At 35.7% G+C, this 21253-nt stretch overlaps 1 protein-coding gene and 1 long non-coding RNA gene across 3 annotated transcripts in view; both read right to left on the bottom strand.

Annotated features, from left to right (window-relative positions):
* LOC128314062 (uncharacterized) overlaps positions 1–21253 on the bottom strand; it is a 263838-nt gene that overhangs the window by 65907 nt on the left and 176678 nt on the right. The gene's annotated exons all lie outside the window — the stretch shown is intronic.
* Positions 1–21253, bottom strand: part of TLK1 (tousled like kinase 1) — a 196332-nt gene that overhangs the window by 10365 nt on the left and 164714 nt on the right. For both annotated transcript variants that reach the window (XM_053215268.1, XM_027055511.2), the window contains exons 13-18: positions 10821–10918; positions 8179–8260; positions 2880–2971; positions 2706–2795; positions 2135–2304; positions 1720–1855 (exon numbers count right to left, since the gene is read on the bottom strand). In XM_053215268.1, the coding sequence (XP_053071243.1) occupies positions 1720–1855; positions 2135–2304; positions 2706–2795; positions 2880–2971; positions 8179–8260; positions 10821–10918 (668 nt within the window). The remainder of the gene's footprint in view (positions 1–1719; positions 1856–2134; positions 2305–2705; positions 2796–2879; positions 2972–8178; positions 8261–10820; positions 10919–21253) is intronic.

Below are 21253 nucleotides of genomic sequence, written 5' to 3' on the forward strand. Positions count from 1 at the left end.
TTTTTTTTTTCCTTTAGTTTTATACTATGATAAAATCATTTACATTTCAGCAGAAATGGATAGATTCCTTAAAAAAAAAAAAAAACTTTTTGAAAAAGAACCAACAAAAATGACCAATAACTTATTTGGAATGTAAATCCTTTTCTACCCCCCAAATCAAGTAAAAAGCCAGACTTGTTTTATGATAAAAATATGTATTTTGTGTATATTTATGAAACAAGAATGGCTTGTAAACACTATGCTGCACTGTCTCTTGAGGCAAAAGTGTAGAACCAAAGAGAGAAATTGTAGGGAGAGAGACCCAAAGCTGGAGAGAAATGACCACCAGGACTTAGTGAAAAATTGCATTTGAGGCCTGAGAGGAAAGGGGGGACAAAACTGATTTTCTTCTAACTGGTAACTGACAAATACTTTATACATTTCTGGGGATGAGATGTAATTTGTGAAAGTACTATGTATATGAGAACATCCCAGTTTACCAAACACACAGCTAAGAAACTTAAAGCCATTTTTAAAAACGTTTCTATGGGAAATACATTCCAGGTTACTACATGGAAATACTCCAGCCCTCCTGTCAGAGGTAAATCTCCTTGCCCAGACCTCCACTAGCAAAGCCGGAGTGCGAGGGAAACAACATAGCAGGAAACTCTGCAGAGGAAGGACGATCTATTATTTAGAACTGTCTAAATCTACTACGTCAAGCTGTCGTCCATAGAATCCAGGGTTCTATATGCTGCAACTCTAAAGACTGCTGATTGAGGATACTAACTTTTAGGGGGTTACTAATTTGATAATTTTCTTTAAATATGGAAGAAAAATCCATGACCTACTATCTTACTCATATTCCTAGAAAATGGTACAAGCAGAATTTGAGAGTAAAATGGTTTTAGAAGAATATAGGGAATGTCAAGTTCACACAGACCGGCGACATCCTGTGGAACTGGTTATTATGTGCCCAGGCTGTGTGAAGACTGTTCTAGAAACTAGTCTCCATCCTGTTCAATGAAGTTGTGTACAGTTCTCTCTCCAATTAAAATTTTACTCCTTTTGCTAAACTAAGTTTGTTTTGAAATCTTATAGTCTTATGTTCTCCACTTTGGTGCATTTGACCAGAAGTTTGAAAATTCACTGAGAAGTGATTTTTGTCAACACCTTGGTACTCTGAAGGGAATGACACTCATTTAGACTTAGATCTATGAATCTATAGTTCTATCCAGAGTTTATACATATGAAGTTATTAAAAGGGATTTCTGAGAGTCAAGTCCAAAGACCAAGAATATGCTAAACTTCTTTCCCATTGTAAGATCAATGCAATCTTCATCTTCAACAAAAACCAAAAAACTTCTACAATGAGGGTTTCATGCTTATGACTATTGCTTGTAATAGTTATGTTGTTATATTCACGTAAGTATTTTTACTCATGATAAACATCACTTGAATATACAGAAAGAAAATCCGTAATTTTCTATGTGAGGCGTTTCTGGCTGATAGATACTGAAGTCGCTCACTGATGCCAAGTCATTCTCCCTTCACTTACCTCATATTTATAGTTAAGAGCAGATGAAAAAAGAAGGCTGATGACAGGAATCTCCCTCTTGACTCAAACTTCGTATCAGTACCCCCTCACCACAGTAACCTCCAAAATACATGAACGTAAAAACTAAACTCTCACAAAAAGTAGTCTACACAATTTCAATTCAAGATAAATTATACATTTACCAGTAAGTGCCTGCCCCTTGAGAAGTTAGATCCATTCCATCTACACCATAGCTATCATCATCCATAATCTTAGATAGACCAAAATCAGTGATTTTGATTTCTCCACATGCTGTGCCATCTACCAGAAGAATGTTTCCTAAGAACAAAATATAAGGTTTTTTTTTTCTTCAATGACACATAGATGCTGACTTGTGGGCAACACACAGATATTTAAAATTACATAGTTAAAAATGTAAACAAATTATAATTTTAAAGTGTGGTAACACAATAAACATTTTAAATTCTTCTAGTATTCCATGGAGTTTTTTGTAAAAAGCTAAACCACAAAGCATATTTGCAGATAACTTAATAAATAAAAACCACAGTCTTTAAAGTTTAAAAAAATAAAATTATTTTGACAAATTTTATTAATTACCTGGCTTAAGATCATAATGTATAATAGGGGGTTTGATTTCATTGAGATATCTTAGTGCATTTACAATTTGCATTACAATAGACCTAGCTTCCTTCTCTGACATTAATTTATGTTGCTTCAGATAGAAATCCAAGTCATTGCCTTCACAGTATTCTAACACTGTACAAAACCTACAATGAAGAGAAAAAAAATTAGACTTAAAATATCACCCAATAATTATCACAGTGGAGAAATGAAGTGTATATCATAACAGAATAGGGAAAGCAAAAAAGCAAACAGTTTCTCTTAAAAACTAAATCCTTGGGGCGCCTGGGTGGCGCCGTCAGTTAAGCGTCCGACTTCAGCCAGGTCACGATCTCGCGGTCCATGAGTTCGAGCCCCGCGTCAGGCTCTGGGCTGATGGCTCAGAGCCTGGAGCCTGTTTCCGATTCTGTGTCTCCCTCTCTCTCTGCCCCTCCCCCGTTCATGCTCTGTCTCTCTCTGTCCCAAAAATAAATAAAAAACGTTGAGAAAAAAAAATTTTAAAAAAATAAAAAAAAATAAAAACAACTAAAGCCTTATATTCACTTACGTATCTGTATCCAAGGAGAAATAATCATAGAGTTTAACTATCCTAGGGTGATCCAGTTCTTTATGTATTCTATATTCTCTGCAGGCATGTCTATGAGAAAAGAGAGTATATTCATTCTCCATGACTATTAAATGTACTTTCACTTGATACAAACCAGAAAGTATTAATATTTACTTGTGGTAGTTTTCCTTCTTCTCATCCCTCCAGCTTTTATTAAGCTGATGGATCTTCACAGCAGCATATCTTTGTTCATAAAGGTCAAAAGCCTAGAATTCAAGGCATAGTAAAGTTAGGACCAAAGATCAACTGAATAGCTGAAGAGATTTTTACAAATTTTTTGGTGATGATTTTTGCAGTAATATGGAATTAGAACGTACACTACAGTTTTTGAACTATGATTATATATAGTTCTATGACACATTTATTACTGGAAACAAGATACAAATTCCATCATACTACATCAGAGAAAACTTTAATGTGAATTTTCATATTCAAGTTCGTAAGTACCAATATATTGAATCAAGATAAAACAAAGTTATTGTTTTCTTTCTTTACACATGAATCTGGCTCCTCTCTACTGGCAGTAGCAGTAAGCAGCCAACAGAACAGATGGCTATAGTGTGTTTTTTATGGGCCGGACAAAGCAAACCTTTTTTCTCTACCTTTTTCTAGCAACTCCCCACTTCTTTAAAAATAAACAGGTTCCGGGGCGCCTGGGTGGCGCAGTCGGTTAAGCGTCCGACTTCAGCCAGGTCACGATCTCGCGGTCCGTGAGTTCGAGCCCCGCGTCAGGCTCTGGGTTGATGGCTCAGAGCCTGGAGCCTGTTTCCGATTCTGTGTCTCCCTCTCTCTCTGCCCCTCCCCCGTTCATGCTCTGTCTCTCTCTGTCCCAAAAATAAATAAACGTTGAAAAAAAAAAATAAAAAAAAAAAATAAACAGGTTCCTAACAATTTCCAACTGTTTAAAAAATTATAAACTTTGATTATGAAACTGTTCAAACATAACCATAACCATACCACATATCATTTTATCACACCTAACTACATCAATAATTTCTTAAAATCTCTTCTAATACCCAACTTGTCTTCAATTTTCACTGGTTGTCTTAAAAAAAAGGTTCTTATACTGGTTTGTTCAAATCATCAGCCTAATTCTTACATAAAAAAATTAAGAATGATTAGTATTCTTAGTATTCTTTTAAGGTCTTGGGTAATTTATAAATTAAAAAAAAACACACTTGAATGTCATCAAAGAGAGATCTACTAATTTAGGTTCTGTTGTGATTTATACATAAAGGTGTCCCTTTATTAAAAACTTTTTAAAAAATACTCATTTTTGAGAGAGACAGACAGTGAGCGTGGGAGGTGCAGACAGAGGGAGTCACAGAATCAGAGGCAGGCTCCAGGCTCCGAGATGTCAGCACAGAGCCTGATGTGGGGCTTGAACTCACAAACCACGAGATCATGACCTGAGCTGAAGTCAAGCACTTAACCGACTGAGCCACCTGGGTGCCCCTGAAGGTATCCCTTAAAAAAAAAAAAACAAAACACTTAAGGGCGCCTGGGTGGCTCGGTTGGGCACCCAACTTCAGCTCGGATCATGATCTCGCAGTTTGTGAATTCGAGCCCCACATCGGGCTCTGTGCTGACAGCTTGGAGCCTGCTTCGAATTCTGTGTCTCTTTCTCTCTCTGCTCCTCCCCCACTTGTGCTCTGTCTCTATCAAAAATAAATCAATGTAAAATACATAAATAAATAAACACTTAAAAGGTACATATTTATAAGAATGAAGGTCCCCAGTCCCTACTCCCCACACCCCCATCAACTTAACCTAAAAATAAACAGGAAACACAAACTGCTTGTCACATAAGCCTGAGATCAGAAATAATATAGGATGCAGTAGTTAAGAATATCCACTTTGGAGGCAGAACTCATCAACTATACGGGGCACCTGGTGGCTCAGCGGGTTAATTGCCTGACTTTAGCTCAGGTCATGATCTCACAGTCCATGAGTTCGAGCCCCACATCGGGTTCTGTGCTGACAGCTCAGAGCCTGGAGCCTGTTTCGGATTCTCTCTCTTCTCTCTCTGCCTCTCCTGCCCACATTCTTTCTCTCAAAAATAAGCATTAAAAAAAAAAGAACTCATCAACTATAGAACTTTGTGCTAATAGCTTCTTAGCCTTAGTCTCATTTGTAAAGTTTGGGTTGTTGAGAGGATTAAATAGGGTAGAGCATATAAAATGTTAAACATGAACTAATTACAATATTAAAAGTTTAAAGAAATAGAAAAGGATAAAAGTAAAAGAAGCTCATGTGAAAGAATGCAGAAAAGCATAAAGGATAATAGAAGAGAATAAAATTTTAAGTACACTAATAAAAGTTATCAATATATATTTGACTTCTATATGATACATCTTTCTCTCAAGATTAGGGGAGTATAGTATACCCTTCCCATAGGCTAATGTGGTAATTACTGAGCAACTGATTCAGTATTTTCCACCTTGGTATAGATAAAAAAGTCTGTATTTTTTGATTTACAGTCTGCTTCTTTCCCAGTGGACCTGGCTACCATGAAAAGGCTTTTTGAATGGGTTGGAAAGAGTGGTGTTTAGTATTTAGATCAGTATTGAAGATTCAAGTTATTAGGCCCAATCTGCATTTTCTATTTGCTATAGAAGTCTTTTCTTCAAAAAGAAAAACCCCTTTTAGCCCCCACCTGTGGCATTAAAAACAGTGCAAATACTGTAGGGCAGTGGCAGAAGGTTGTCATGAAAGGTGTTAGCAGGCTCAAAAATTGGGCAACTCTAAGGCTGAGCTAGTACTAACTGTACTTTGGTGATCTTTAGATCCAGAGTGAGCTACTATGATCTTCTTTTCTACTTTGTGGCCTGGGTAAGCCTACTTGAACCATTAAGTGCTTGAGGATGAACTATTATTGTTAGAATCAGAGAACCAGGAATTGAGAGAGAGCTCACAGATCACTCCTGATGGGTGAGGAAAGTTGGGCCCACGAGTCTTAATGCTCATCCAACTTAGCAAAACAAAAACAAAATGACTCATAGTTGAATTAAGATCAGAACTGAAGTTTTTTGAATTCAAATCCCATATTATTTCCCAAAGTAAGAACTAGAATCTAGGTTTGTCCTCAGTAAACCAAGAATGCACGGTCCTTGTCTCACTGAACAGAGAGGATTTCTAATAATAATCTGATGAGCTTACATTTGCTAAACACTAATATTCTATGTGATTTCCCTGTGATAGCTCATTTAATCATTACAACGATTCTATGATGTAGGTACTGTTATTCACAGATGAAGACTGAAGCAGAGTTGGTGTCATAAGGCCAAGTATATACAGTTAGTAAATAGGAGTCAGAACTAGTCAGGATTCAAATCCAGCCTGTCTGGCTTCAGAACCCAAGCTCTTAACCACTGACTACACCAATACATAACAAAGCACAAAGTGTCAACAAAGAACTATACAAGGCAGATCAACTGGGAAGCCTTCTGTAAGAATCGAAATTTAAGGTGAGTACAACCTTCAATATGACTTCATCCTAGCTATGAGCAGATGGGAAGCCCCTGGGGCTTATAAGCAGGAGAGTGAGATGATCAGATTGCATTTTATAAAAAAGGCCACTCTAGCTACAGTATATACATCAAAAATTGGAGAAACTCAGTGCCCCAAAGAAGGTGATTAAGTACGAGGCTCAGGCAGCAATGCAAGTAAGAGACAAGGAGACCTTGGGCTAAGAGAGGACAAGGGTCACTGCTGGATTTGAGAGCTTAATGACATTAGTAGCAGTAGGCAGCAGGGACTGGTTTTATGTGGAGGGAAGGGAGTTAAGGGAGAGTTGGAATGAAGAATGGCTCCTGTGTTTTTCATCTGGGCAGATGAATGGTAACGCTATGTACTGAAGTGGGGAGCAGTGTTAGAAGAAAAAGGTTTTGGAGAAGAGGAAGGTAACTTCTATTTCAGACCTAAGTTTTCAGTCCATATGAAGCATCCAAGTGAGGCAAACAGACGAAGTTATGTACACCAACAGGTATGGAGCTCAGAAGGAAGGTGTAGAATGGCTATACGTACTCTGATACAGTAATGGCATTCATTCATTCATTTCATTTATTGAGAGAGAGAGAGAGAGAGAGAGAGAGAGAAAGCACAAGCAGAGGAGGGGGCAGAAAGAGAGGGAGACACAGAATCCAAAGCAGGCTCCAGGCTCTGAGCTGGCAACACAGAGCCCGACGTGGGGCTTGAACTTGTGAACCATGAGATCATGACCTGAGCCAAAGATGGACGCTCAACTGACTGAGCCATTCAGGTGCCCCCAGTAATGGCTTTTTTTGTAAGAGTGAAAAATCCTCTCTGGATTTCTTTCAGTTAGGGAGCACAGGCACTAATATAGCTCTTTTTTTTTTTTTTTTTAATGTTTGTTTATTTTTGAGAGAGACCGAGCACACAGAGAGCGAGAAAGACACAGACTCCGAAGCAGGCTCCAGGTTCTGAGCTGTCAACACAGAGCCTGATGAGGGGATCAAACTGTGAGATCATGACCTGAGCCAAAGTTGGACTCTTAACCAACTGAGCCACCCAGGCACCCCCTCTAATATAGGTCTTTTGTAAAAAGTGAAGAAGCCTGACAAAACTTCAGAAAGCAGGAGATACGCTTCCCTTTACGCCACTTTTGGCTTATGAAAGGTTTCACAGTAATGCTCTATTTTAGATAGCTGGGGAAACCTGTATTTGAAAAGGAGTATACAGAATGATAAAAGACCTTAGGAACTACAGAATTTTAAAGGTTGGGCAGAAAGATACAATGTAAAGTGAAAAAAGGTTAAGATACAAAACACTAAACATGGTGACTAAAACTTTTTCTACATTTACAGAGATGCATTTAAGAAACACTGGCCTTAAAATAGGTAGAAATTTGGGTAAATTTAGGACATGTAATACTTGTGACACATGTTTAAAGGGTACAATCTTTCCATAAATGTACTATATTAGATGGCTACCTGCCACTCTTGATTCTAATGACTGTTATCAGATTGGCTACTGATAACTAGGTGTCAGATATTAGCATGACACAAGGATAGTGTCCAGATTCTTGAGACAAGACAACATAAGCCACCAGACTATTTTGTAATGAGAGCTGAAACATAAAAATCAATCAATAAAAGACATGTACCTCTCTCTTTTTTTAAGTTTATTTATTTTGAGAGAGAGAGAGAGAACATGAGCAGGGGAGAGGCAGAGAGAGAGAGCAAGAGAATCCCACGCATGCTCTGTGCTACCAGCATGGAGCCTGACATGGGGCTTGAACTCACATATCATGAGATCATGACCTAGCCTAAATCAGGAGTTGGATGCTTAACCAACTGAGCCATGCAGGCACCCCAAGACAAATACCTTTTTAACCATGTACTCCTGTATCTTTGCTCTATTAGTGTGAAGAAAAGAAAAAAATTTACATTACCTTATACACTTCACTAAAGCCACCTCTACCAAGCAGATGAAGTAATAAATATCTTTCATTTAACGTTGGGTGATCTTTGAACCTTAAAGGTGGGAGAAAAAGACACTTAGGCATGCAAAAAACACACACAAAAAAGATTTCTTCCACAATAAAGTTCCACTCTCTCTTCTACTACTCTGAGTTATTGTTCTCAGTTACTCCACTATTAATTTCTAATTCCATTCTATACTGCTTTTCTTTCTCTACTTGCATGACTACTTTCCATCTTAACTCTGGTGTTCACTAAGCTGAACATTTACAGCTGAATATTCAAGTTCAACAACCAAAATTATAGCACTCTGATAAAAACTTCTCAACTATCTTATTTCCAAGATCTTTATGAAATCCTGTAACTACTCAGAAGAAATTATTTCCCTTGTAGAAATATACTTTTATATTGAGAGGATGGTTAATCCAGATTTTACAGTATTGACATATGATTAAAAATAATTGTATTTATAAGTTGGCCTTCATATGTGATTAAATTTTACCCTTTGGCCTTGTATAAATAAAATTTCAATTCCCAATTAAAAAAAGGAAGCTTTAAAACGAAACTTAAAAATCACTCACAGATAATACTACTCTTATTACTACTTAACACTTATTGCTTCTGCTATATATTAAGCATTCACATGTATTAACTCATTTATTTCTCAGCCAACCCCTTCTAAAGCAGGACTTGCTACCATCTCTTATTTTACAGATGAGGACACCACCACACAGAAAGGTTAACTAACTTGCTCAGGTCAACCAACAGTTAATACATGACTGCACTTAGCAGAAAATGTGATTCCAAAATGTGTGCCCTTGACATCAAGAAAACAAAACAAAACAAAAACAATGACAGCTCTATTTTTTTTAATTTAAATTTTTTAATTTTATTTTTTATTTTTTAAAATTTACATCCAAATTAGTTAGCATATAGTGCAACAATGATTTCAGGAGAAGATTCCTTAATGCCCCTTCCCCATATAGCCCATCCCCCCTCCCACAACCCCTCTAGCAACCCTCAGTTTGTTCTCCATATTTATGAGTCTCTTCTGTTTTGTCCCCCTCCCTGTTTTTATATTATTTTTGTTTCCCTTCCCTTATGTTCATCTGTTTTGAACAATGATAGCTTTATTAACTCCAGGTGCAAATACATTATATTTTGTTCAAAATCAACTGAATATAACTTTGACAATTTTTTTTTTCCTTGAAGAACTTGTTAATAAAACAGATTTTGCTTGTTTTTTTTTTTCTGTTTAAGTAAACTCTACCCCCAGTGTGGGCTCAAACTCACGACCCGAAATTGAGAGTCACACACTCTACCCACCAAGCCAGCCAGGCACCCCTCTGCTTGGTAAAGCTGTAACAATTCACTTGATTTTCATCAAGTGGACTAAGTCATATCCATAAATAAGTTTGAACATAATTTTCAGAACAACCAACTGTAAATTAGTTTTGTCCTACCTGCTTTATTAGAATTTTCATCTGGTACATTTTAGGTTATTCCATAACTATATCATTTCGTTCACCTTATACAGAAGAATGATCTGTGTATTTATGAATTGTACAAATACAATGATCATGGATAGGCCTTCTTGTAAGCAAGATTATTTATAGTTCACAAGAGAAATTGGCCATTTCCAATTCTGAGATTCAAATTAAGTCATGAAGCTTTAAATGACATGACAAATCTCACAGATAAAGGATAAAAAGACCACCCTTCCTTTCCTGTACATCAGTTAAATCCAAGTAGTGCTTTGCTTAATTTCTATCTTCTTCATAAAGTTCCCACCAGTCATCTCCTCTTCTTTTGAATTTCTTTAGCATTTAGTATCTATGGCACTCATTCTGATAAGCAGGGATTAAGGACAGAGGCTATACCTTGAAACTTCTTTTCTGTTTCTTCTACAGTTTTTGCATAATGATGAAAACACGGCTTACTGAAGTCCCGTTGGTTGAAATAATTTCTCCTTCACTACTGTAATACTAACTTTGGTATTCAGTCAACAAACATTTATTTTGTGCCTATCATGTGCCAGGTACTGGTCTAGGCTCTGGGGATACAGCAAGAACAAAACTAAGCCTCGGCTCTCATGTAGCTTATGTTCTAATTGGAGGAGATAGACAAGAACTGAAAAATAAATCTGTAATTCCAGGTAGTGATAGATGCTATGAAAAAATAAAGCAAGGTAATGATACTGAGAGAGGGAATGGAGTGAGTCAAAGACTGCTATTTTAGAGGGTGGCCTAGGGAGAGCCTCTCTAATGGTCATTTGGAGTGCAATAAGGAGTAAGCCACTTAGATATTCAGAAGAACAACATTTCAGGCAGAGAAAATGGCAAGCATAAAGGCCTTGAGGTGGGAATGTGCTAGACATGTTTGAGGGGGCCAGCTTATCTACAACATATAAATAAGGGGAGGATGAGAGAGATGGGAGTGGTGAGGTGGCCGGAGAAAAGATCATACAAGGCCTTCTGAGCCATGGGAAGGACTCTGGATCGTTTTCTAAGCGTGATGAGAAGCTACCCAATAAGGAAATATTGTGTTTATGCTCTTCACAGGGAAGGAAAAAACTTTTATCATGTAAAACTGTAAAATATGAATAATGACTTACTGTGAATTATCTTCATTATTTATTCTTTTGAGCTCTCGAATGTGAAGATTTCTGACTCTTTCCAAACGTTCAAGTTCTGCCTGGATTTCTGCCTCTTCCTGAAAATGAAGAGAGGGGACTATAACAAGCTCAATTTATTTGCAATATAAAAAAGATATTTTTACCCATGCATCAATTTTTTACAATGACGGGAAGAATAGTATATTATAAAGTACCACTGAGTTAAAAGACCAAAGTGCACTTTCAATGCCTGAAAGATGGAAAGAGATAAGGCAAAAGCCTATTTCAAGAAACCATCCTCCACATAAAAATCTATACCTAATGAGATGCTGAGTTTTATTCTGTACTACAAGAAATCTATTTTTATTATAACATCTAAACTGAAAATGACTGCAAGGTAGTCTGAAACTGACTTATAACACAAAATGAGAGCTTTATTTCTGATACATCCTGATTTTAATTTAAGAGGGAATAATTTAGCAATACAAAACAAATGAAATGAAGGTATTTTACAATAGTTAAAAAAAGGAAGAAGACAGAACCACTGATTATTTCTAGGCCTTACAGTGTTTGATATACACAAACATGCACATACATACAATCTGACCACTCAAGTAAATCTCTCTGTAATCGTAAAGAGACTAAAATAAAAACTACATGGATAGCTGTGGCAGATCCTCAGTTATTAGAGCAGATAGAGGCAAATCCTAATGAAATTTTCTTTCACATTTGATATAAAATATTTGAAAATATTTTTCATGTCTCAAAATATACAATTTTGAGAACATTAAAAAAAAAATAAGATCCCAAATAAACAATCACCCATCTTACATATCTCTTTGTCAATATAAATTTGAATACTACGTAAGGGACAGATAAGAATATATCAAATTTCGGTGGAAAATTCTAGAAATGCCCAATTTTATAGTATTTTTGAATTAGTGTTTGTTGAGGAAATAAACAAATACAAATTGCTTTGGCCTAAATGTGTATCTGCTATCATTATAAATCTATATACCACATGGAATAGAGGTTGTTTTTTAGTATTACACTTAAATATTTCTGTATTATATTAGCTTATTTTCTTTTAATGACTTATCTTCTGATTTTAAAAATCCTTTATCTAAAAAGCAATTTTCAAGTTTACTATGAAAATATAAATATCATTTCATTCCAAAGCAAATAATAGAGATATAAAGTCTATAACACCTTTATCTAAGGCTTAAACTGAAAAGATTCTAATTAAGACAAAGAAAAATGTTCACAGATTAAAAAAACTAAATCTAAGTATGTTGTTTGTATTCCACTTGACCCTTGAGGTTATTTTTTTATTGTTTTAAAATAAAACTCAACCACTACTTGTTACAGAGATATTTAATATAAAGTAAAAATTAGATGACAAATAGAACGTTTAAAAATAAATTTAAATGAAGATCAGCCTTCCCAGAATTTTGGAGATCTTTAGAAAATAGACATACTAAACAGACTGTCTTAATTTAACTGAAACTAATGCACTTAATACAGCTTCAGTCACAAATATTCCTTATTTCAATGAAAAAAAGAAAGGTAACAGTCTAGGGAATTAAATAATTGAAGACTCATTATAAGGACATGAAATAGATGAAAAACTTCTGGGACGATACTCAAATCACAGTTATCTTAATTTAGTCATATGAAGTACAGTAAGGAACTGGCTGTAGAAAATGTTGGGGAGTATGAAAAAATTCAAATTCATTTCTAGCACAGAACATAGAAAGTGGCAACCTTTTCCTTTCATATTACTAACATTTGCTGTCTTAAAACTTGCCATTAATTTGATTCTTACACATGCAGGAAACTACTAAACACTTGGTAGGCTGGTGGATTTTTAAATATCTGATAAAACCATGAAATGCCTATTAGGATACCAGCTGAAAAAATTGTTTTAACTTTTATTTGAAATTGTGGTAAGGGGATACTATTTCAAAAGTGAATTTACAGAAACTAAATCTTACTGAATCAATAAATATGTAATTATGAGATCCAACTAGATTGTTGACACATAGTTACATGTGCTTAATATTTTTTGTTAATCTTCAGAGGTTTATCCAATGGCAGTAACCAAGATCACAAAATACTTATTAAAGAAGGTAAAATGTCTATCCGTGTCAGTTAAGTAAACTTTTTTATCCTCTATAAAACAAGACAAATATGTCCCATAAAATCTTACAATACAAAAAGCACAGGCAAGCTGCATTTGGTTTGAATTATAAAGTTTACAGGAAAAAACAAAATGATGCCAGAAGCACTAAAAAAAAAAAAAAAAAAAAAAAGCTAGATCCTATGTATTTAAGAGGAAATGTCAAGGGAAGGAATTATAACCAAGTCTTACATACAGATAAATATAAATCCTCTACAGTCAGTGAAATATATTTACAGCTCCCATATTCTAATTTACTATTTATTCCACAGTATCTTGGACCTTAAACCAAAGTGACATACTTCTGGGGGGGAGATAATTCTGCAACTCTTATAAATAATTTCTCTTAAACCCCACTGAACAAAGGATATATACTGTTATGGACTAAAGGTTTGTGTCCCCCCCCCCCCCCAAATTCCTATGTTTAAGCCCTAAACCCCAATGTGATGGTATCTGGAGATGGAGGCTTTGGGAAGTAATTAGAATTAGATTAGGTCATGAAGGTGGGTCCCACATGATGGGATTAGTGGCTTTATAAGGAGGAAGGGAGAGACATCTATCCTCCCCATCCTGTCCCCTCTTTGTGAGAGCAGAGAATAAGACAGGTGAAGACTTGAGAAGACAGCCATCTAAAACCAGGAAGAGATAGATCCTCACAAGGAACTGAACCTGCTGGACCCTAATCTTGGATTTCCAGCTTCTAGAACTGTGAGAAAAATTTTAAGACACCCAGTCTATGGTATTTCGTCATTACAGCCCAAGCAGATTAATACGCATACTTTTGGGCAAATGTTAGGGCAATACTACCTAGTACCCTTTCCTTATATAAAGAGGCAAGACCCAATTTTGGTATGGCCCCAGGGTACAACAGTCTAGAATACAGTAGTCTCATCAACTAACTTCTATTTAGTGCAGATCATTTCCAAATATAAATAATTTATATTTAGTGCAGATCTATCCTACAGACTACACTCTCCTTGCTTGAGAGCAACATTAATCTCTGGGCCATCCTCAGAACTAATCATTTTCAGAGGGTTCAGGAGAAGCAAGTATGACCCAGGCTCACAACTAACCTGAGTTCATTACAGAACAGAATCCTCAAACCATGGCAAAACTAGGCAAGCTTACTAAAATATAAGAGAGATAATCCAACCAGATAGCTCATGCTTAATAAGAATACCAAGTAAAAATTCCGGAGTCATCTACTAGCTGAGCAGTTATCTAGAAGATACAAAGAAATAGCATCTCTGGAAAGGAACTGGTCTCTGTAGGCAATTATGGTACAGAAGGGACATGGGTAAGAAGAGACTGTTTTAGAGAGAGAGGTAGATTTGGTGATCACATACAGTTTTAAAAGGACATGGCTCTTTTCTGTTGAAACAGAAAGCTGTAGCAATGGACAATTTAACAGTATTTCTACAGCTATTTTAACAGTATCTTAAAATAAGCTCTTAATATTCTGAATTAAAAACCAAGTCATACAAGTATACAACAACAGATCTCAATATTGCCTTACTGTTTAAGTAACCTGTGAAACACACCTTCCAAAATTTATAGCTTTTAAATTTTTACGTGGAAGGTAAATTTCACAGCAACTCAACCAAAAACATTTGTCTCTCAGCAGAAGTTTGACACAGAAATGCTTTCTATTTGTAATCAAAGTCTTTTCTTGCAACTTCATGTCCTCTTGGCTCAACACTCTAAGCCAAAAGTCAGTCACGGTACCAGACAATCTCTGCAAAATGCCAGGTGAAAACTGCCAGGTGAAATTCTGAGCATTTCCCATGATGGCAATTTTTAAAAGAGCAATTGCTGAAAGGTGGGGTATGTAGGCATTAAAGCTATAAGAGTTATAAAATGCATTATCACAGGTAAAACTGATACATTTCCTGAAAAAATTGAACACCTGAGTTTATATTTCTTTAACAAATCTTGAATATGTTACATGTTATACACACAAAAAACCTCTTTTCGAAGTGCTGCTTTTCTATAAAGGAAGATAAGATAGAAAGGATTTTAATGTATCATTTCTCAACTTGCCTATATTCCAAGAGGGTTGGTAAAAAAGAAATTCTGCATAGTGTATTATGAAGACTGTAGAAGAGAAAAAAGCATATCACTTCCAACAGTCTATTCAACAGCACTATAAACGTTGCTTGGTCTAGGAAAACAAGTTCAGAATGAGGTTTCAAAAAGTTTAACTCCAAATTCATTTCAGTAATATGAACAAATATTAATCCCTCAAAAGTTAGTATCTGCAGGTCCTCAAATTTTTAATGTCATAAACTATGTCATTCTAAAAGTTTATCACCAAGAAAGGGAAAGGAGAAATTAACAAAAGGCACTATTAAAAGCTAATGGAAAGAAAGGGCAGTGCAGAAAAAAGAATTAAGAAGAAAATCATTACCAGTTTACTTCAACTTTATCCCTATTGTGTGTTCCCAGATTATGTCTATTACGTGCTTTCAAATATCCTACCTACGGATGTGAGAGATAAGAACCATTGGAAATACGAACCAACCAACAAACCAAAAAACCATGCAGATAAAGCGAATCTGAATTTATAGAGATTGGTTTTGAAACTATTGCCCATAATCCTATTTTTGCTTGAGTATAGTGTATAGATGGAGGACTGGGGTAGGAGGAGAAGGGACAAAAATTACGAAATTCCTTGGGGAGTGGAAGGTTTCTTTCCTAACTACATAAATCCCTTCACTCCTATTCCCAATCACGGAGCTGGCTATTACTGATGGGAGAATACTCTATCTCCCTCAGGTGTATTTCACTGCCTTACATAATTATTTTAGAACCTTAATGTTTTCCTTTCTCTGCACTTCATTTCCTTCTTTTTTAGGGGGACGGTGTGGGGTATGGCGATTGGGGTGTTTTTTTTATTCTCTCTTCAAATGCATAAATACATACATTAAAACCCCTGAGAATAACTGTTGAAACAGGCAGGGTTTGATTCCATTAGTTCCTCCATTCTATTTAAACAAAACAAAATAAAACCCTTCCCAGAAGCAAATAAATATAACAATTCAACTGATCGGCAAAATTTAAATATTTAGTACATTTCTTAAGAAAGCAATTATAGCTGCTGTATTAGGCTAGGAGTGAAATTCCTTGATGTTCAACACAAACCAAAGTGCTGACAGCATGCCACAGCATGTACAGGCACCATGCCCTACTACAACACATCGTAGCCCTTCTCCCCACTGCAGGCTTCCTTTTAACCTTTTTCAGGATATGGGTGGATTCATACCTCTAGCTCATTTTATTGTAAGAATACAGTATTATATATAACAGAAAATTTGTGTTAGTTGACTGCTTATGTTATTGGTAAAGCTTCTGGTTAACAGTAGGCTATTAGTATAGTTAGGTTTTGGGGAAGCAAAAGTTATATGCAGATTTTTGTGCACATGGGGGTAAAGGGGGATCGGTGCCCATAACCCCTGCATTGTTCAAGGGTCTATCGTAAATGGCATGGAGCTATAGTTCTCATTGGGAAGGGCCAGTGGTCAAGCAATTGTTTTTCTTTTTTTGTGAAACAGTGATCTTTAGACTGAATTTACAAATCTGAATTAAACTCTGCTCTGACCAATTGCTAACATGACTTCTAAAATTCTTCCCAAAATTAAAGATTCCATTGCTTATAAAACAACTGGATTAATATTAAACATTACAGAAGCAAAACACATTTCACCTCTAAAGTTTCATTTTGGTAACTGAACATCTACTACCAAGTTAAGATAAATGACTGCAAATGTGGAAACACAGGGCAAGGAATGTTTATGGTTTCATAGTAAGCGCAAGAGATAAAATACGAACACTGGGAGTTCTCCTATTGACAGCCAGTTCCATGATCTCTCGGCACGGTCACAGTCATCTGTTATAGACTACCACTTGTTCTTAAAAGGGAAGCAGTAGTAAGGACAAAATGTCAAGTTTAGAAATCTAACACTCCTCTTGGCACTTTTCTTGCCCACACATGCCAAGAAGTCAAGAACCTCATGACATTCTTCATGGGCTTAATCATGACTTTTTCTACTATAGTGCATTTTCATCAGACTTCCACTTAAAACTACTGCCTGTATATACAAGTAGCCTCTTATGTTCTAGAGAAATATAATGTACAATGTGGTTGGCTTTAATTGAGAGAAGAATTCCCAAGAGATTTCTTCTAGTCATGGCCATGAATATAAAGGGGAACACACAGATTTAGAAATTAAGTCCTCTAGAATTACACTGTTTTTTTCATATTTTTATTCAAACCTAAAGTGACAAGAAATGTCACGTATGCAAATTTATTCTTTGTAGTTATACTAAGGATTTGATAAATCAGATGACAATGGTATTCTAGAAAGACCAAAGGAGATATCAAACTTCAAGAATATTTGGGGGTCAATTCACCTAAAACCAATGCCCTGTATTCTCCACTGTTCAAAAGGCTTGTAGACAATCCATTGTCTTCCATTTCAACTAGATGCATGGTCCACTGTGAAGGGGTGAGAAAAGAGCTGTGTGCTTGTTCTTGACCTGTAAAGATTTCATCATGGAAGATTAATACTGATGCTGCTGCTGCCTGTTACTGGTTGTTTCTCTTTGCAGGTGCCAATATCGGTCAGAGAACAGGATTTCAATGGCAGAGTTGTTGCTATACTGTTATCTCTTCAGAACGGAGGCACAAGGAGAGATGAATGCCACATCGCAAGGAGCAAAAGAGAGAGAGAGAAAGAAATGGTGTCAGGTGGCATGTTGGATGTGATTTTTGTTTTAGTAGAGATTGAGATGACTGCAAATTGTTTAGCTGATTCCTTCGGTCTGCAAAGATACATTTGTGTTGGTGCTGAGGATTCTTGACTAAGCCTGTTTCAAATTACAAATTGGTTATATTTTTCAAAATAAACTTCCAGCACTTATATTCAGGGCTTATAAATCTCTCTCTCTCTCTCTCTCTCTCTCTCTCACTCTCACTCTCCCTCTCCCTCTCACACACACAACCCAAAACACATACATTAAGGCCAATCCCTACTAACATTATTTAATATTCCATACTGAGATGTCAAATTTCCTATATGTATTATTTTCTTTAGTTAATCAAGTATTTTAAATATAGAAGAGGACAAAACTTAAAGACTAAAAAATAAAGAGCAACATATGCACACTGTTCACATCACAAACTTAAGTAACAGCAGGGGCAAGACATAGTTATTCTAATAACCTTCAAAATTCTTATTTCCTCATCATTTTGGGATGCCATGATGGGTAACTAGGATCATTTAAATAACAGTATGACTACAGAGAGAATCTATTACAAGGATGATGGTTTTTCAGGGATTTTTAAAAAATATATTTGTGTTAGGGGCACCTGGGTGGCTCAGTCGATTAAGCATCTGGTTCTTGATTTTCGCTCAGGTCATGATTTCACAGTTCGTGAGTTCGAGCCCTGCAGTGGGCTCTGTGCTGACAGGGCAGAGCCTGCTTAGGTTTCTCTCTCCCTCCCTCTCCACCCTTCCCCTACTCACTTTCTCTCTAAAAAAATAAACTAAAAAAAAAATTAAAAATATATATATATTTGTGTTAATTTAGTAACAATCCTAGAAAAGCATATCCATGTAGCTTTCTTCAATTCCAGAATTATCTGAATACAAACAACAATCTTGCAGAACTCCTCAAATCAAAAAGATAAACTGCTTTCCCATAACTAGGATTTATCAAAGACTGGTATCAAAACAGGATTAACCATAAAAGCTAACTGACATACAGTCTGTTAGTTTCCTTAAATCCATATTCCACATGTGGTACAGGTACATAAAATGGGACAGTTAGTAGTCTTGCTTCAAAGAACCAACTTCTTAAACATAGTAAATTATTCCTATTGCAACTACTAGCTTTTAGTAAGTGATAACTGGGTAAATTTGCACATAATTACTACCAGTGAAAGGTCATTTTTAAAAAACTGTTTTGGGTATAATTTGCATAGTCTCCATGTATTTTATTATATAGTTCTTTTCTGTTAAATCCTTAAGCTACATAAAAGGTAAGATTATGTTAGAGTATTTATACTTTTTATTAAAAATGTGCTTTTCAGTTGACCTTTAAAAATAAATTTAGAGTGAAAAGCAAATGTATCAGCTAATAAGAAATACTGTAGCTGATATAATCATCACTAACATTACCCAAGGAAAGTAATACGTGAGGGAAAGAGTATCTGTGGGTGAAAAACTATACTGCTCTCCTTTATCTGCAATGAAAATGAAGCATGTATCTGAAAAAACAAAAGCCAACATCAGCACTATTCTAAGACAGATGCAAAGAGAGCTACAAGTGAATTAATTCTTCTGAATACAAAGAATCAACTTGCTATCCTAACTACAACAAAAAAATTGTAGGAATAAGTGTATAGGTATTGCCATTGAAATGGGAGTGGAAAAAGGTTCATGTTTGGCTTTGCCAGTTACTAGCTTTTATTAATTTCTACAAAACATAGAAGATCCCGGCATTCAAAAAGTTAACATTAATATTCACTCTAGAATGGTTAAAACTTCAAAATCCATCAAGTGTAGTTATCATGTAGTTCTTCTGAAATGGGGAAACGAATCATGCCTGTTTCAGGCAGAGTGTGGAAATAAGTCACTTAGTGAATGAGTGAGCAATGATTTCATAAAGTGAGAAAAACTGAAAATATTGAAGAATTCTTGATATATATTTAAAAAAAGGTGCTGCACAGCAATTTTCCTAATCTCAGAAGAAAAAACTTATTAATAAGCCCCTAAACCCCAGAAATATCTATTTGTTAGCCATGGACTTACTTTTGGAGACTTCTGCTTACCTTTCATTCCTTACTCTATCACTTTCACAGCTTTGGATTTATTATATTTCTAACCCCGCAGAACAGCACAGAATGTGAACTGAACTTTATGATTTATTCAATGGTAAATATACTTTTTCATATTTCAGTTTACCTATTCAATTATTATGATGATCTTTACAAAATACAATGCACATCATAAATTATTCATTTCAAAAAAAAGTAAGTAGGTCTTCTAGTCCCGTATGTCCAAATAACATGGGCCTCCTCAATAAAATAAGTTTCTCTTTCGGTGCCCACAAATTTAATCTAGTAATTTGACTGAACTTTAAGAGCCTGCTTCGGCTTAAAGACAGAATGAAAGCAAGAGTATGTCAGGCTCTAAATCTAAACCGTAAGCTGGCATACTATAGGTTAATTCCTGTGCAGGTTACAAGGATCTCAAATATACACAGATCAGATCCAGCCTATGGTAGAAACCATATGGTAGTTACAACTTGGGTACAGTTCATGTCAGCTTAATAAACCCAGGAGCGAAGGGAACTGCTAAAACAGAGGTCATAACATCTTTTCTCTTAACTGAAGCTTGTTCTCTGTGTATTAAAAGTGTCCAATCTACTTTTTTAGAAAACAGAATGACCTGTTTTAATGGCCTATTTTCCAGTTGTGCTTTGGAATGCCAAATAACTTTTTAAAACATGTGACTTAATGCTTATTATTTAATTGTGCAACTCAAAATTTATATCCAAGTGGTAAGCAGGCAACTCTTGTTGACTTGTGCTCTAAGATGACACTACTTACTCAATTCTGTTCTCTGTATGTACTACCAACAACTTTCTTTATAATGCATTCATACATTCTTCTCACCCAAAATAGCCTCTTAGAAGAAAATGCGAGAATTCAAGACATGAAAGCATATTTCAGCATTAGTAGTTTATCCACTCTCCCAAAATATTCCATGATGTTGGTCAAAGAAAAGTACTGTTGTAAAATGGCTAAGAAGATAAAGTTAGAAATCTAGAGCTGCTCAGTAAATATGATAAAAGCTGAAAAAATAAAGCAGGAAAATGATTACGGAGGGGACAGTTATTAGAAAGAATGAGTAATACAAAACATGGAGAAGTCAAACACAGGGAAAGAGGCTAATATGGAGGTTAGAAGAGAAAGGGTAGTATTTTACAACAGTTTGCAACTATTTAGATAGTGTCTAGATGTGTAAGTATACCTCCCTTAAGAATACTTACAGAAGTGTTTCAGAGAAACCAAATATTTTCAAAGTACCAGGAAAGCTTTAAAGTCAACCAAACACAACCAACCAAGACCAAAACCAACCCTTCTCTGAAGCTTTTCAAAAAGCAAAGTATTTTTTGTAATACAAAAGCCGATTCCTAATATAACTGCTTTGTAATTTCAGATTTTATGTAACAGGTTTTCATAAAATAA

Source organism: Acinonyx jubatus, chromosome C1 (assembly GCF_027475565.1).
Source record: "Acinonyx jubatus isolate Ajub_Pintada_27869175 chromosome C1, VMU_Ajub_asm_v1.0, whole genome shotgun sequence".
NCBI classification, from domain to species: domain Eukaryota; kingdom Metazoa; phylum Chordata; class Mammalia; order Carnivora; family Felidae; genus Acinonyx; species Acinonyx jubatus.